Source organism: Equus przewalskii, chromosome 13, assembly GCF_037783145.1.
Source record: "Equus przewalskii isolate Varuska chromosome 13, EquPr2, whole genome shotgun sequence".
NCBI lineage: Eukaryota > Metazoa > Chordata > Mammalia > Perissodactyla > Equidae > Equus > Equus przewalskii.
The window spans coordinates 71458952-71475645 of record NC_091843.1 but is presented as its reverse complement, the minus strand read 5'-3'; the positions used below and the strand labels follow the sequence as shown (position 1 = coordinate 71475645).

The following is a 16694-nucleotide window of genomic DNA, read 5'->3' as shown; positions in this document are numbered from 1 at the left end:
TCCATCGCCACACTGAACCCACTTTATATTCTCGTTCATAGATGTTTTTCTAAATTTTCTAAAAAAGAAGCAGAACCTGGAATGCCCAGGAGGCTGTGGTCTCACCAGGACTTGCAATTTAATGGCCTACTTCCAAGTAAGAGTGATTTAGGGAGCAAGTATGTGTTGAGAGGAGACTTGGGGTTTTCTTTTTCAGATAACTAGTGAGTTACAGTGTATGAGACTGAAGGTGAGAAGAGATGGACAGCAAGGGAAGGCAGATATGAGCACATTCCCAAGCATTTGAGGGGGGTGTATTAGAAGAGTGCCTGGTTTATAATGAAGGGTCAATAAGAAATTTATAAATAAAAACAATCAGAAGTGTCAGTGAATGGATTGCCCCCTGGGCTGATGCTCCTCAGAAAGATGTGGGGGAAAAAAACTTACTAGGCCTCCATGAAGCTGACTCACAAGAGACTGGAAATATACACAGATTGTTGGCCAAAGTCAGAGAAGAAAGCCCCCATATCAGTCACAAGAACAATCATAGAGTGTGGTTGTTAAGAGTATGGCCTCTGGAGCCATGAATTATGGCCCCACCACTAGTAACCATGTGATTTTGGCAAGTTATTCAACTTGCCAATGCCTCTGTTTCTTCCTCTGTTAAATGGGCGTAATTCTTGAATCTATAGCATAATGTGGTGAGAACCAGATGAATTATTTTATGTCAAACGCTTAGAACAGTATTTGGCACATAACGTATGCACAAATGTTAGCTAATGAGTCCCTTCTGCTGCAATGAGCAAGTACTGCTTAGGTTAAGAGAGTGTCAAAAGGCATTGATCCGCTTTCCAATCCATTATGCCACAAGGAAGTCTAAGCCTTAGCTTACGGTTGTCAAGAAAATTTATCTTTTATGATACTCTCGACAATAAACACTTCTATGAACGTGTATTACTGCTATAGAGACGTAATACTAAAACCGATGGGAAACACTCTGCAGGCAAGCAGGAACACTTACAAATTGTCCACTCAATGCCCACATACCAATAAAGATTTAGTAACTATTTTAAAGGCAGAATGGTTTGCAAGTCTAGATAACTGCAAGTAGATATCTTTTGTCCTTCCTTGTATTCCTTCTTTTACCTAGTTCAGAAAATCTCACCTGTAAGCATGTAAAAACTGCCACTCAGGGCTGTATCTACTGAATCATATTCACCGTACACTTTGGGTTATATAAATGGTTCTCAAGAGTAACTTTGACCAAATGCAATTTTTGCCATGAGTACTATTTTGGAATCCCTAACTTGCAAGGCATGATTCTTCTGCATTTACTCCTGATAACTTAAGAAGACAAAAAGCTAACAACTTCTCTCACAGCAGCCAAAGATCTGTGTTTAGACACTCTCGCCTAGTAAAACAGAAGATCCAGATCATGGAAGGTCCCATCGGCCCTAGTTTCCAGGTAACATAGCCTTCTGCTGAATTCTCCATCATTAAAAAAAAATCTAGGGGCCAGCCCGGTGATGCAGCAGTTAAGTTCACAGGTTCCGCTTCTCGGTGGCCCAGGGTTGCCAGTTTGGATCCCCTGTGTGGACATGGCACTACTTGGCAAAAGCCATTCTGTGGTAGGTGTCCCATGTATAAAGTAGAGGAAGATGGGCATGGATGTTAGCTCAGGGCCAGTCTTCCTTAGCAAAAAGAGGATTGGCAGTAGTTAGCTCGGGACTAACCTTCCTCAAAAAAAAAAAAAAAAAAAAACTATTGTGCAAACGTAACAATATAAATAACCCAGGTTCTACACAGTCCTTTGGTAGGTACTTACCAAGTACCACTGCTGATTCCACATTGGATCATTGAAGAGATTTAGTGCTGAGTCTCTTAGAATTGAACGTTTACTTCTCTCTTTTTCATACTGTTGTTCAGCCCATATCACCTACAAGGAGATTTATAGCAAGAAAGTCAACAGCCAAATACCCACCTCTGTGTAACCATCTTCCCTCTAACTAGTTCCAGTGCCCTTCCTATCAGAGTTCAGGCAGCTCCGCCATGTTCTCATTTGACTACAGATCAAACTGGTAGCTCAATGAGAAGAAGGGGTTACCCACTGGGAAGATGAATATTTCCTCTATTATAGTAAATTGTACCTTTAGGGGGAGGAGAACCAGTCAGTGAAGCGATGATTCCCTCAAATTATTTACACTGTGATTACAGTGGAAGTAAAAGTTCAGCCTGCTTTCATCAGCAAATGGACCATAATACTCATTTTTGTATTGAGGTTCCAGGGCTCTGTAGCTGAAAATTTGTCCGTTTTCATGGAATGAGTCAACAAGCTAAGAGATCCCAGAGACTGCTGTTTGGTGCTCTTACAGCTTAATTTCTCTTTCTTTACACACAAAAGGTAGAAATTGCAAATGTTACACAAGACAAGAAAGGTGCTGTGTCTTTGCGTATCTGAAACGCTGGCTCCCCTGTGCTTCAACCTCCTACTTAAGAGTGTTTAATATGAGAAACAGATCCAGGGTGTTGAATGGGCACTACTGACTATACACACTTACCATTAATTTAGTTTCATGTATTATGCAAAGAGATCTGACAATACAAAAATTACCCGCCCCATATTTATGGCATAATCCTATTATACTTGAGGCCCTGAGAGTATGAGGGGCTGCCTGTGGTTCTATTTATTATGAGATAATTTGTTGTTGGTAGTACTGTTGAGTCGATTCCAACTCCTAGTGACCCTGTATCCAGCAGAGTGGAACGCTGCTCAGTCTTTTTGCACCATCCTCTCATCTTCTGGCACTGTATCAGACAATGCTCCACTGCTATTCATAAGGTTTTCATGGCCAATATTTCAGAAGTGGGTCCTTCTTCCTAGTCTGGCTTAGTCTGGAAGCTCCGCTGAAACCTCTCCACCATGGGTAACCCTGCTAGTATTTGAAATACCGGTGGCATAGTTTTCGGTATCACAGCAACATGCAGCTGCCACAGTATGACAACTGACAGACAGGTGGTATGGTTCCCTGACTGGGAAACAAACCCAGGCTCTGGTCATGAGACCACAAATTTTAACCGTTAGACCACCAGGGCAGCTCCTATGAGATAATACCATGCTCTTATTTTGCTTGGCAACATGACTATTTCCTACTCAAAACATACGCTGTCTATTGTACACGTGATGATACTCCAGTGTGCGGTGGGATATTGTTAATGTGAGAATACTCAGAAGTTAAACCCAAAAATAAAAACTGAAAGATAATTTGCAATTAAGGGATAAAATCACCCACTAAAACTGTCCTGAATTTTCAATTAGAAAGTATACTGCAAACCTTTTATAAACATTGGGAGGGACTTGAGAGTTAGCAATTAGTCACTATAATTTATTTTTAAAGTGCCTATATTTTTAAGTTAATTGTTTTGGCTTAAAATACCTCAATGCTTGGAATATACTGCCTCTCATCTGATTTGGTCTTTGGAGCTGGCTGCTAGGGAACAAGTACTAATCTTTGAGGGAGAGAGTCACTTACAGTTGGAGATTTCATTAACAGACTTGTAAAGATAGCCTATTGCTGCATGTCAGAGGACTAATTTGAGAGAATATTATTCCCTATCAAAAGAAAGAGCAATAAAGTGAAAATCAAAAGCAATTTTTAAAAAATGAAGCACAAGAAGAAGCACTCTGCCATCTGATCAGATAAACATCCAATTGTTGGAAACAGTGTTATGATTAATGCCATTAACTCCAAATCCCATATTAATCTCTACAAGAACAGAACAAATGGAACAGAGCAAATTGGTGGTGTCTTTGTATTTTGTATATAATAGGTATCATGTACTTAATTGTAAATAATACTGTTGATTTGCAAAGAGCATTAAAGATCATCTAATCCAAGCTTTCACTGCAAGCTTCTATGATTTTTCTTAAAATAAAATTATTCTAAAAATATTTTTTTCGTAGGATTATATAGACTCCTTTTTTATGAAGTTATGTTGCAGAGCAAATTCTTAGTTCTTCTTAATTATGCCTTAAGATTTCTCCCCAAAATCAACGATTAAGGAAATATCTAAAGAATAGAACTGGACCATCTGTTCATATTAGTGAGATACTTTGAGTAGTAGTAATAGTTATGTATGCTCTACTGTGTCCAATTTTCTCCTATGAAGATGAGAAGGGAAGTCAGTTTGATTCCTTGTGCATTAATATCAGGCAAGCAGTGAGGCAGACAAGGAAATCTCTCCTGCTTTACATAAGAATTAAGCCTAGTCAGGGTGCTGGAAGTTGTCCTACTTTTCAAAGACCACGTGCAATATGCCATCTGCCTTGGGATGGGGAAGGGAAGATTTCATCGGACAAGAAACTTTTAATGTCCAGGGTCTCTGATTTGGTCTCCCACAGCTAGCCTTTAACCTGAGTAAAAGCTAGCAACGGATGTGTATAAGTTGTGGGTCGCTGTCCGCGGTCCTGACTCAGTATTCTTTGTCTGGGTGTGGCTGCTGCGTTTACATTTGAACTCTGGTAACCCAGGCTCGGTCATTCTCTACTCTCATAATTTTCTCTCTTCTTTTTTAAAAATTCTATCAGTTGCCGAACAAATAAAATAGCAAACTATTTCACAGGGTTCATGTACTTTCAACAGTTCTATCACCTTTCCGTCACTTATACTTTTCTTTCTGGGAAGTTGAAAGGATGTGTTCTATCTCTCACAAAGCTTCCATATTCCCTGGAGTGTCCTGGGCAACAGAAATCATGTATTCAGATATCAGGCCAGCCAGAATAAATTTCCACCAGGAAGGCGCATTCTTGAGAAAAGGCAACATTATGTGTGCAAATTGCAATACTCCCAATACAGTCAATATTTCTATTGATATGTTTGCTGACTTCAAAAACATAGTTCAAAAATCAATAGGTCCATTAGATATACATTCAAACTGTCCCCACACTATTTATCTACATTCAGTCTAGACATTTCCTGCTGTTGCCTAATGATGGAATATGGATACAAACTAGGATAAAAAGAGATCCAATGCTTTGGATCAAACAATACAATACTTAGTAAAATATTTGCCTCATGAAGACATGGATTTAAAGCTCTTTCATAAACACTAGTTTCCTACACAACCAAACCAAATAGAAATGACACAATGTTTTTTAAGTTATGCTGAAATGTTATCAAAAGCAAGCTTCATGTATTATAGTTCTTTGGCATTCCTACATGAGATATTAAAGGGCTTGGTACATAATAGGCATATAATAAAAGGTTATTGACTGCTTTTATTGTCAAACATTTTAATTAGTACTGCTACTTGATTTTTAATGTTCACTTTAATGCTCTTAGACTGGACCTGTGAGCTAGTATTATATATATAATATATATTCTTTATACATATTATTCATTTATATATATAATTTAGTTAACTCAATCAATCCAATCCGATTCAATTCAGTTATTATTATGTGCAATTATAAGCTTAAGGAAATAACAGGAAACACTAATGATAAATAATTGTGAGCACAATAAAAAAGAATCATATTTGCAAAGTGCTTTTGCTCTTGTTGGCAACTATAAAAAAAGCAAATAAGTCAGGTTACCATTTGAAAACATGCATAACACTTACACGATCATCATCAGATAATCTCTTGGTGATATGAAAGGCACTCCTTCGAGATCTTCGGGGATGGTTTTTATGTTTGAATAAATAGTGATTTTCAAGTGATCCTATCTATAAAAGAAAAAATTAGAATTAAAATCTACTTTCGGAGCCAGCCTGGTGGCGTAGTGGTTAAATTTGCACACTCTGCTTTGGTTGCCTAGGGTTCACCTGTTTGGATCCTGGACGTGGACCTACACACTGCTTATAAAGCCATGCTTTGGTGGCATCCGACATAGAAGAACTAGAAGGACTTATGACTAGCATATACAAACTATGTACTGGGGCTTTGGGGAGAAAAATAAAAAGAAAGATTGGCAACAGATGTTAGCTCAGGGCCAATCTTCCTCACCAAAAAGCAAAATGTCCACTTTCCAAAATAAGTCTATATGGGTTAGACTGTGCCCCAACTAACTTAGAGATAGGCAACTTTTATTAAGCTTATTCCTTGTATTTGAAGTTAACTTTTTTTCTTCATGAGGAAGACACAGATAAAAGCCTTCCCTCTCTTGTCAGTGTGTTGAGCGAGATGAGCCTCATGATGTTATCAGTTGGGTTCACAATATACTTGTGGGCTTGTGATACTTCTGTTTCACACATTTCAGAGGAACTACATTTGTTTTCCTACGTGACAATGTTGTGTAGTTGACATTTCTAAAAAATATACCCATTTCATCAAATTTAGTCTGTTAGAGAACAATAATCTGTGGAAAGCAGGCAAACCCTTTGTGTACTATCAGTGCCATATTCAGTTAAAACAATTTGTTGTTGTTGTAAAACATAGCTATTGAATCCATAGTGATAATTGCTATAAGCTACTAGTAGTGACCATTTGACTTTCCACTAGTTCAAGGCTGTGGGAAAAAGCCAGCATGCCACATTTAGGACAGGTGTTCCACCTGAGTGTGTAAACTTCTCTGGGTGACTGTCAATACCTTCGGTCCATTCAGAACCATGTTCATTATTCTTTTAAGCTAGTGTTTCTTTTATTCAAAATGGTACTTAATTTGAATCCAGCAAATTCTCTAGATGCCCTGTATTTTTTTAATTAAGAGACAAACAATTGACAATGGGTTATTTCAGAAGAATGACATTCTTCAACTTGGTGGTTCTCATCACCTAGAGAATTTTTTTAATAGAGATGCCTAGGCCCTGCTCCAAGCCTGGACCTCAGGCAGTGAATCTGCTATAAGCTATAGATGGAGTTGGAGAGAGAGAACAGTAGCCATAAGAAAAGATTACCGATGTTTAGCTCTGTTTCTGATATCAACTGGCTTTGATTCTGTTCACCCCTAATCCTAGCTTTGTCTTGAGGCCTTAAGGAACTCAAGATAGTGATGCTAAGTTCGTGTAAACAAAGGGAGAAATAAGCAGAACCAGCAAAGCTCTATCAGTCTTTTACAAAGAATTATTATTTTTTAAACGATTGTTAGTAATGCCATTTTAACTGTAAATGGCTAGAGAAAATATAGAATATGCAAATCATGTGTAAATATAGGTGGTTTTTCTCACTACTTTTAAAGCTTCTTGTGACTATGCCATCCCTTCTTCGAAGATCCTACCAAGAATACTGATTTATTGTTATTTTTAGTTTGGGGATTTATGATTTTGAAAGGCAGTTTCCATAATGCATGGTCCAGGTTTAGATGTATACCCGGGGCTAATAGGTAAGAAAAGAAAGAGGGATTTACTTTTTGCTCTCTCCTCTAATCTCCTTTCACAGTTACCAGTGCTATTTAGCTGCCCAAGGGATATAGGATTAAGTCCCCAGTCACCTCCCTGCATAGGACACACATGATTTCCATGATACCCTCAGTATCCACCAGTACAATTCCACCCACTACTCACTCTCTTTAGATCCCAACTATTCCTTGCAGACTTACCAGACTTACTACTAAACCCTTTTCTTTATATCTCCCTGGCTCCCCACTAGCTGTTTTCTACCTCTGGAGTGTCTTCTCCAGTCTCTTCCTGTTCTCCTGGAAACCTCTGACTCTTCTTCCTAAACCCTGTGCAATTGCTTCCTCCTTTGGACTGTCTTCTTTTATCCCTCCCCAGTTCCTTTCCACCTTCAATCCTTCAATCAACAAATACTGAGACTCCAGGCATAACTTTTACAGCAATTACATGTAATTGCAATCATTTGTTTCCAAACCAGTCTCCTCTAGATTTTTGGTTTCTTAAAAGTTTCTTTTTCTCCTATTATTCCTCAGCCCCTAAGACGGAGCCTGGCACGGAACAAGGTCTGGGCAAAAGCAAAAGTCTTGGTTTGCTACCGGGACACGGAGAAATTAATCTGTGTGTTGACTTTCCTGCTGGGCATTTCAAAGACAGTTTGGCTCATAAAATTTGAGAATGAAGCCTCTGGCAAGGGAAGGCGTATTCCCCAGTGAATTCGATCTGTGGAATCGCCAACGCCCACGTCGATTACTCATCCATGACTTCAGCAGCGTCTCTACCACCACCTCCAGAAAAAACGCGCCAAAATTTTCACAACTCCCTCCTCCCCCGCTTTGATGCGTACAGACTTCCAAGGCAAGGGGCGAGGGCTTGATTCTGAGCCAAGGAAAAGAAAGCTTAGATTAGAACTCACACCCCCTGGAGTTCCCCGGAATCGCACAGCAGCCTCCCTCGTAAAGCCTTAATGTCCCCCTCACCCAGCTATCTATTAACCCAGCCTTCACTTGGACAGGCAACAGTTTTCATCACAAGCTGAAATCCCTAGGGAAGCTATTACGCATTTGGCTGAGGAACAAGAAAGAAATAAATCCTTTCCTCAATAGTCAATTCGGCAGCTTGTTCCTTCAGGGAGCGTGACCTAGCAAAGTTGTGAAGCTTGGACTTTGCAAGTTCCCGGTGAAAACCTGGAGCTCCCATTGGAGACGCGGAGAGCTGGTCCTCTGTCTTTTACCCACCTCTTCTCCCGCCGGCTACCCAGGCCACTCGGCGGCACCCCAGTCTCCGGGTTGCAAGTCCCGGCCGCTGGTGCTCTCCCAACACCCTGGGCGTGCTCCCAAAGGCTGGCGGCGGACATCACCAAGCCTGCTTGGCCCCTTGCATCAGGACTTGGATCTGATGCTGCCATATTGAAAAGAAGGAAACAGCCCGCTCCTGACGCAGACCCGCTGAGTCCCAGGCAACAGAGCGCGCTGCCTCTCCTGGGGACGCTTGGTTGGTAAGAGCCTGTGTACATCTCAAGTTCCGTGAGCAAGCGTGGAGAGATTTTTCTTCCAAACCGCGCGGGAACTGATTTCAATTCCAGAGAGGACAACAGCAAGAATAAGCTCTACCCAGCTGCAGCGGCTTCGTTCTGCCTGGCTGCGCCCTGCCCAAACAATAAATAATGCAAGCCTTCTCTCTCCAACAGCGCCAGGGACGAGAGCTGGAGAAGCTCCTGCTCTTTGCGACTGGGCTCAGGAGAGTGCAACCTGGGGCTCCCACTTGGGACATCGCGCTTCAGTACCGCCCGTCCCCTCGGGCCCCAGAAAGTTTCTTGAAAGTGCAAACTCTTACCTGACCCAAAAGGTCATAGCCCAGCTCCTCGGCTATGGCCGAGGCTGCCTCCGGTCCCCCGGGGATTTCCGCCGCCCATTCATTCACAAACTGCCTCTTTGCTTTTACACTGTTCAATGCACACCAAGCGCAAAAGAGAGCGAAAGCAGTACACTGCAGAGTCCAGGCTCTTCGCTCCATGGCTCACACACTCGCTTGCACACAAGTGGGAAGGAGAGGGGGGAAAGAAGCAAAATAGAAAAAAATCCGGAAAGACTCGCCCTTTCCACCCTCGGGGCTCTGGACCACTTCTCGCTCCCAGTTGTTCTGCGAGGAGATAGGAGGCACTTGATAAGAGGCTGGGCGGCGGCGAGCGCTCAGTGCAGCGCTTCGGTCTCCCGGCTGAGTGGAGCCCCAGCCCTTCAGAGCCGGAATGGAAATGAGTGTTTACACGTCAAATCGACGAAAGCCATCTCTTGACGTCAGATCTACCTGGACTAAGATCTGGATGGTATTCCCGGCGGGGTGGAGAAGCGGCTAAAATAAGCAGCGGGGGATTAAGAAAAGGAAGGAACAGTTTGCTGGGATCAGTTAGGTCTGCTCTCTGACTGTAAATTCTGCAGCCGTGAGAAACACCTTTACTTCTCAGAGAGAAGTGCTACCAAAAACTGGGAGTGCAGCACACTTTCCCTCCCTTCTGTCCATTTTCTTTATATTTTCTTGATTGTCTCGAGGTGGGGGGTAGGGAGGGAAGAGAATTCTTAGAATGGCCCTGTGGATATTAGCACCTGCTATGAAGAACAGGGCTCTCAAGCCTTTCAAATCGGACAGAGCCTGGGAGGACAGAGAGGAGAAAAGCGTCTACTGCTCCGATTCTGATCTAAATTGCCTAAGAAAATGAGCACATCTGGAAGATAATGTTAAAGGAAATACTTTTAAAAATGTATTTTAGCCATTCGAACCACCTCAGTTAACAAGTTTACTTTCTTCTCTCCTCTGTTTCTCAACCTCAGTAAAACAATATCTAAAATTTTATTCCAGATATTGCAGAGTCTAGCATCACCTCTTTCAGAGTGCTTATCAGAAAAATGATTAGTTACATTAATTTTTTAAACAGAAAATTGTTTTCTTTCTTCATCAACAGGGGGGTTTAGGGACCCAAATGGGGCCTAATGCTGTTGCGTTGACTCAGGGAGAGAAAGAGCAGGTTTCGTTAACTCCGAACTTTGCATTTTTCCTTCAGTAGAGCATTTCGTTTTGGTGTTGAACTGGAGCTGTGCCATTACTTTCCCATAAAATGCACAATATCTCTTTGTGGAAGAATGTTTTCCCATGGAAAGAGAATAGGCAAATGTCTAAATAACACCCCCACCCCCACCCCCCACCCCCCCGTCCCCAAGAGAAAGGAGTTCAGTCTACTGTGGCTGAGCCTATTGCTATCCTGAGGGGTAGAACCTGGCAGGAAATGCCCTGGTGTGTAGTATTCAGCACCGAGGAATGGACAGCGCCACGCGCGCCCGTGGCCGGAGCTGCTCCTCCTTTTGAGCCCTAAGGACGGCTGCCCTTCTGCGACTGGTCAGAACCAAGCTGTTTCTCTTTTGGCGTGTGTCTTCCCCCTCTTTCAAACAGAAAAATAGGAAATTGACCACAGAGGGGAAATGTGGTTAGGTTCATGATCGTGACTACTTGCATCGAGCTCACAGGAACGCGTTGGACACAGCCCCCAAATAAAATTGCTGAGGATTAGAAGTCTCGTCTGCGAAAGGTTTTTTCTTTTTTTAAGCTCCCAACCGCCGGGGGGCGCAGCCTATTCGAGAGAAAGAGAAGAAAAGGGATATAAGATTGAGAAGAAGGCACGACAGCTTGTGGAGAAAGGAAGCAAGAGATGTTCTTTACAGGAAGCAAATGAGACTGGGACTTGGTGGAGGATGAGGCTGAGTGGTGCTAATTCTTCATTTGCTTCCATGTTTGCAGACATGTGGACTAGATGATTTCTTTAAACATAAAGCTTCTTAACCAAAACAAGTGCCAGTGTTAATAAGCCATGTGATGCAGTTAAGGATATTACAATAATGTAAGTAACTCTCACATGAGATGTTGTGGAATGGGCTCAGATCGATAGCTTTTCTGTCTGCTCTGTAAATTCACATGCGTAACTGTTGATGGCTGAGTGAGCTGTCTTCTTTTCCCTTCATGCTTCAGGCTGAGTCGTGGCCTCAAGCTCTCTAGGGGGTTTCATTCTCATAGCAGACAGATGCTAACTATGTGCTAGCAAGGCAAAAGAACCTCATGGCAAATGTTTAATGATGGTAGGTAAGGTTAGAGCAGGAACATATTTGCCCCTTTCTTATTATTGTTCAAGAAAATCAGCTTGGCATAGTGTTGGCAATGAAACCAGTGTCTCATTAATGAAGCATTTGTCTTAGATGGAGCACCTTACAAGCCTGGAACAAACATTTGTTTGATATACTTAATAGGGCAAACTAAATTCTCACAGTAAGAAGATAATATCCTCAACCAAACTACTATATATATATATATATATATATATATATAGTAATTCGTATATATATAGTATATAGTACGTATATATACAATATATAGTAATAGCATATATATGAGTAATTTATTCTCAAATTGTCTGAATTTTATCCAATGGACCTTATTTACCACAAATTTCTGGTATGTAGAAGAAATGAATGTTTGCCAAGTCTAGGGGTGCAAATAAATGTGAGATCCATCTTAACTTTGTCATATCAAGGGCCAGCCCTATCCTGCTATTTGGATCATAGTAATAACCTCCAGACCCATCAGCGTCATATTTTATATCATGAATTAGAAGAGCCAATTATTACCCATAAGTTTTAACAGCATTTGACTCATCTGATTAATTTATATAGAAAACAGGATAATTCAGAAACCAGAGGACTGTGTTTCTATTATGAACTGTCACGTAAGTGTCATGTCTTTCATGACGGCTCCCAACTGCCCTGTTAATGATGCAGTTAATCATTTATTAAGTTTTCTTGGAGAGTAATAAGAGCAAGGCTAGTACCAGAAGGAAGTAGGAATATGTTCAGAGACCTATAATCACCATCTTTTTAGTCTTCGAAAACAAATTTTCTAAACCTTTTGTTACTGTGAAATAAAATATGTACACTAAAGTGGACAAAACAATGTGCCCACTTTATCACAAAGTTAACACTGTGTAACTATTTAATTCAAGAAAAAAAATCATTGCTATCCCTCCAGAATAATATTCCAAGATTTTCAAGAGGCATAGGAGAAAGAGTGAGGAAATAACTTAGGTTTAACATTTTCCAGTTGTTATGTAGACTTATCTGTTTCCTGTGGGTAAGAGTAACTATATATTAAGTCAAGTCTGTAATTAATTAGTCTGTAATTAAACTAGAAGGTATTTGGTAGCAGAGCATTTTACAGAGGCAAGTTTACCTATAGCAGTGTTCCTCAAAATAGAAAATAATATTTGTAGGGCATGCTGGGGTAAACTGGAGGAAATTTGGGGACATCTGTATGGGACTTAGTAAAGAGATTCATTACATTTTCTTTACATGACACAATTTTTACAAGAAAATGAAATGCAATATTTTGGGCAACATATTAAAATTGAATATAGATAACTTTAAATTGAGAAAATGAATATACTTCCTTCAATATAAATTTTTATCTCAAGTTTTATGCTTGAGGGCCTATATACCATTTCCAATTAAAACATTTTAATGACAATCTATTCAAATTCTTGATAGCTACTGTCAATGAAAAATTTTATCTGCACAAGTAGAGAATAAAAATTTTGACATTTTTACAACCACTGAAAAATTTGCAACATTTGATTTTAAATATAGCAACTCTTCCTTTTATTTCCTTGCCAAATTTACCACTGGAGTTTCATAAGATGATGCTACAGATTTAGAATCTACCTAAATTTCACATGTCAAGTATTACAGAATAATACTGAAATTCTAAACTGGAAAATACATATGCCTTTTAAAAGTGTTACCCTGCACCTACTTTGCCACAAATGGATAAAATTATTTAATGTATGAGAGGGTGTTATTGGAACCAGCACCTAAAGATACATCTGCCAGGAGCCGCTACTCTTTTTCACATTTTCTATCCTCCTGTGGCCAAATTTTGGTGGGCAGACTGCTCTAATTAATCACTTAGAACATGAACTCCTCCAGTAGATCTATAGATCCCTTTCCCATGATGGAAAGGGACCAGCTTGCTGCAAGTTGCTAAAGTAGATATCAAAGTGATAGTCACTCTGCTTGGTGAAGCTCACTGCCTCGAGGCCAGACCAAAGAGATTTAGGTGTCACTAATCATGATTGGCTAATTGTCAGTCCAGTTGGGTCTTCTTCCCCGGAGCCCAGGATCAAGCTACTTGCCTGGCCTCCCCGAAGGATGAGAAGACCAAATATCTTGAGAGGCATCTATAATTCCACCAGTTGGGATGCTCTGATCTATAAAAATAGAAGTAAGAGAATAAAAAGCAAAATCTTTACACTGAAAGGCTCTGAGGGGATGAATAATTATGAAGGACTTTTGTTGAATGAACTAGACAAATGCTTAAAATCTTGAATTTAATATAGAATTAAATTACTAAAATTGAAGAAATGAATGCTATTAATTCCAATTATTGAAAATGGTAATTTCTACTGAAAGTGGATAATAAAATGCAGTCATATACAAATATTTATTAACAATTTTTTCTTTAGAACACGTGTTGTTAAACAATGCATTTACTGAGTGAGTTTTGGAGTATCTTTGCTTCTGTTTCCAGGTGATGCTCCTGCTTCCTCTATGTTCTCGAACACTGCCATTTTCATATAGAAAATCGAGAATATAATTGCTTTCTCTGTTCCAGAAGTATATTTTTGTATGAGAATTATAGACTCTCAGTATTGAAAAGTCACTTTACAAGTTATCTAGTTCTTGTTTCTCAGAGTGTGGTCCATATATCAGCATGATGGGCATCACTTTGGAGCTTGTTAGAAATTCGGTCTCTCAGCCCCCACCCCAGAACTACTGAATCAGAATCTGCACTTTTAATGAGTTCCTGGTGATTCATATTCAATTAAAGTTTGAGAAGCATTGATCTAGTTAACACCCTCCTAAATATATGACACTCCTCAAGAATATTATTATTAAGTGGATAGGGATTCATAGTCTCCCAAAGCAGACCATTCTTTGGTTTGGATTGGCTCCAATGGTTACCAAGTCTTTCCTTATAATGATATAAATCGTCCCTCATTACCCACCTCCACTGAAGCATCCTAACTTTGCCCTATAGCACACACTAAGTCTCAGTCTCTTTTCTGTATGACAGCTCTTCAGACTTTGAAAACAGATTATAATGTCTTGCCTAACTTTTTTCTACTCCTGATGAAACATCTCCAATCTTTTTAATGATTTTTGCATCCTGTTTACTCTTGTCTGGACAGGATCTTTCTAACATACTTTTAAAAATATGTCACCCAGAATTAAATGTAGACTAGTTGGCCAAATCTGTGCTGATTAGAGCAAGAATTTCATCTCTTTTTGGAAACTATCCTTTTGCCACTATCACTATAGCCTAAAATTGAGTTAGTGGTATTTTTTTCTTATTAAACTAATATTCTACTAGAAATCGATTTGTAGTCACATGTGCTGCTATTAAGTCACATTTCCACCCTGACTTGGACAGTTTTTTGTTTTTGTTATCTGTATGTATGGAGGCAGGAGCCTAAGTATAAGACTAGTTTTTTTCCCTGCTGAATTTCGCCTCTTGAGATGTTTGGAATCTTGATTTATCATCTTATGATTTGCTCCCAGCTTCATGCTATATACAAATGTCATCAGCTTTCCACTGGTGTCTTCATTCAGGTTATGAATAAAAAGATTTACAAAGACAGGACAGAACATAGAGCCACCAGGAAATTCCCTGTAAGTTAATTGATTCAATAATCACTGCCTTTAGAAATAGCTACTAATTTACCTTACCAGTGCCTATTCATAACGATGACAGAAAGAACTCATTGCGTGATGTGCTGAAGTCCAGATATATAGTGGCTATAGGATTGACACTCACTGGCATTAGTATGACCTGCTCTATGTCATGCTGGATGCCAGTGATCAATATTTATCTTGTGAGTAAAACAAATCCAGTTTTTATTAGTGTGTTCTGAAATTACTGATGGTCCACTGATCAAGTCCATAGAATTTACCCTCTTTTCATTCCTGAAACTGAGAATTATTTTACTACCTCCAGTCTTTCAGCACTGATCCTTGTTCTGCTTTCTCATATTCCTTAGTGATCTCTGACACAGGTTCAGGTGTCTCCCTTTTAGAATGAATTTATTCTTAAATTGAAATTTGCACACATTACCTGTCCCCTCTTCTTGAGTTAGCCCCAAGTAGTAGTAGTATAAACAGTATAATCTATGTGACATTTTCATCTATCAAAACAAAGTCATCTTGGGTGAATCAAAATTATTTTGGTTTCAAAAGACAAAGAGCTATATCCTAATTAAAACTAACTTAAGCAAGAAAAGGAAAATTAATTGGCTTGTGTAATTAACACATGAAAAAAGAAATAGAGAGCTGGCCAAGGAGACTAGACCTAGAGACTTAAATAGCATAGCAAGTGTTCTCTCTCTCTCCCCGCTTCTCAGCTTCTACATCTTTGTAGCTCTCATTTCTCAGGCTCTTCCACAGGGTGAAGTACAAGACTACTGGTCCTTCTGGGATCACAGCTTTCCAGTTCATACTACAGGAGAAAAAGAGGACTTCCTTTCCATGCTCAATGTGAAAGCCCTGGAGAAGAACTCTACGTGCTAGGCTTGACCAATATGTTCACCCTGGACTGATCGCTGTAGCCAGGAAATTTTTGTATTGTGTTTGGCCAGATGTGGGTAGGCCATGTGGCCAAGCTTGTGTTTGAAAGCGGGAGGAGGGTATTAGCATTACCATGACTTGCAGCTACATCAGTACTTCAGTGTTTCCAGTAAGGAAAGAGCAATTCGCCAAAGGAGGGATAGGGTTGAGGTCTGCATCTAAAGAGTGTTTAGAAACATAAACGACAATCACCATGCAGAAAGCAAGTAAAGAATAGGCATTGACAACCTATATTTTCCCATTCTGAATATTATCTCTCCTGTAGTTCATGCATTTAAGCGTCATTCAACATTTAAAAGCAAACATCAATGTTGAGTTAATTTAGATAAAATGATATAAGCATAGCATGTAATAGATTTAAATCCTTTAAAATTGTTTAAAGTAGACTTAGGGCTAGGGTTATAAAAAAAAGATAATCTCTAGGGTCTGGCCCAGTGGCGGAGCGGTTAAGTTTACACGTTTCGCTTCGGTGGCCCGGGCCTCGCAGGTTCCGATCCCTGCTGCAGACATGGCACTGCCTGGCAAGCCATGCTGTGGTACATGTCCCACATATAAATTGGAGGAAGATGGGCACGGATGTTAGCTCAGGGCTGATCTTCCTCAAAAAAAAAAAAAGATAATTTCTTTTTCTAACTCTTCATTTTGAAATAATTTTAGATTTACAAAAAGTTG

General features: G+C 39.9%; 1 protein-coding gene across 1 annotated transcript in view; it reads right to left on the bottom strand.

Annotated features, from left to right (window-relative positions):
* PCSK1 (proprotein convertase subtilisin/kexin type 1) overlaps positions 1-9739 on the bottom strand; it is a 45144-nt gene extending 35405 nt beyond the window's left edge. Inside the window, exons 1-3 of the mRNA XM_008534524.2 lie at positions 9145-9739; positions 5599-5703; positions 1805-1915 (exon numbers count right to left, since the gene is read on the bottom strand). Of these exons, the coding sequence (XP_008532746.2) occupies positions 1805-1915; positions 5599-5703; positions 9145-9324 (396 nt within the window). The 5' untranslated portion in view covers positions 9325-9739. The remainder of the gene's footprint in view (positions 1-1804; positions 1916-5598; positions 5704-9144) is intronic.
* Positions 9740-16694: the final 6955 nt, after the last annotated feature.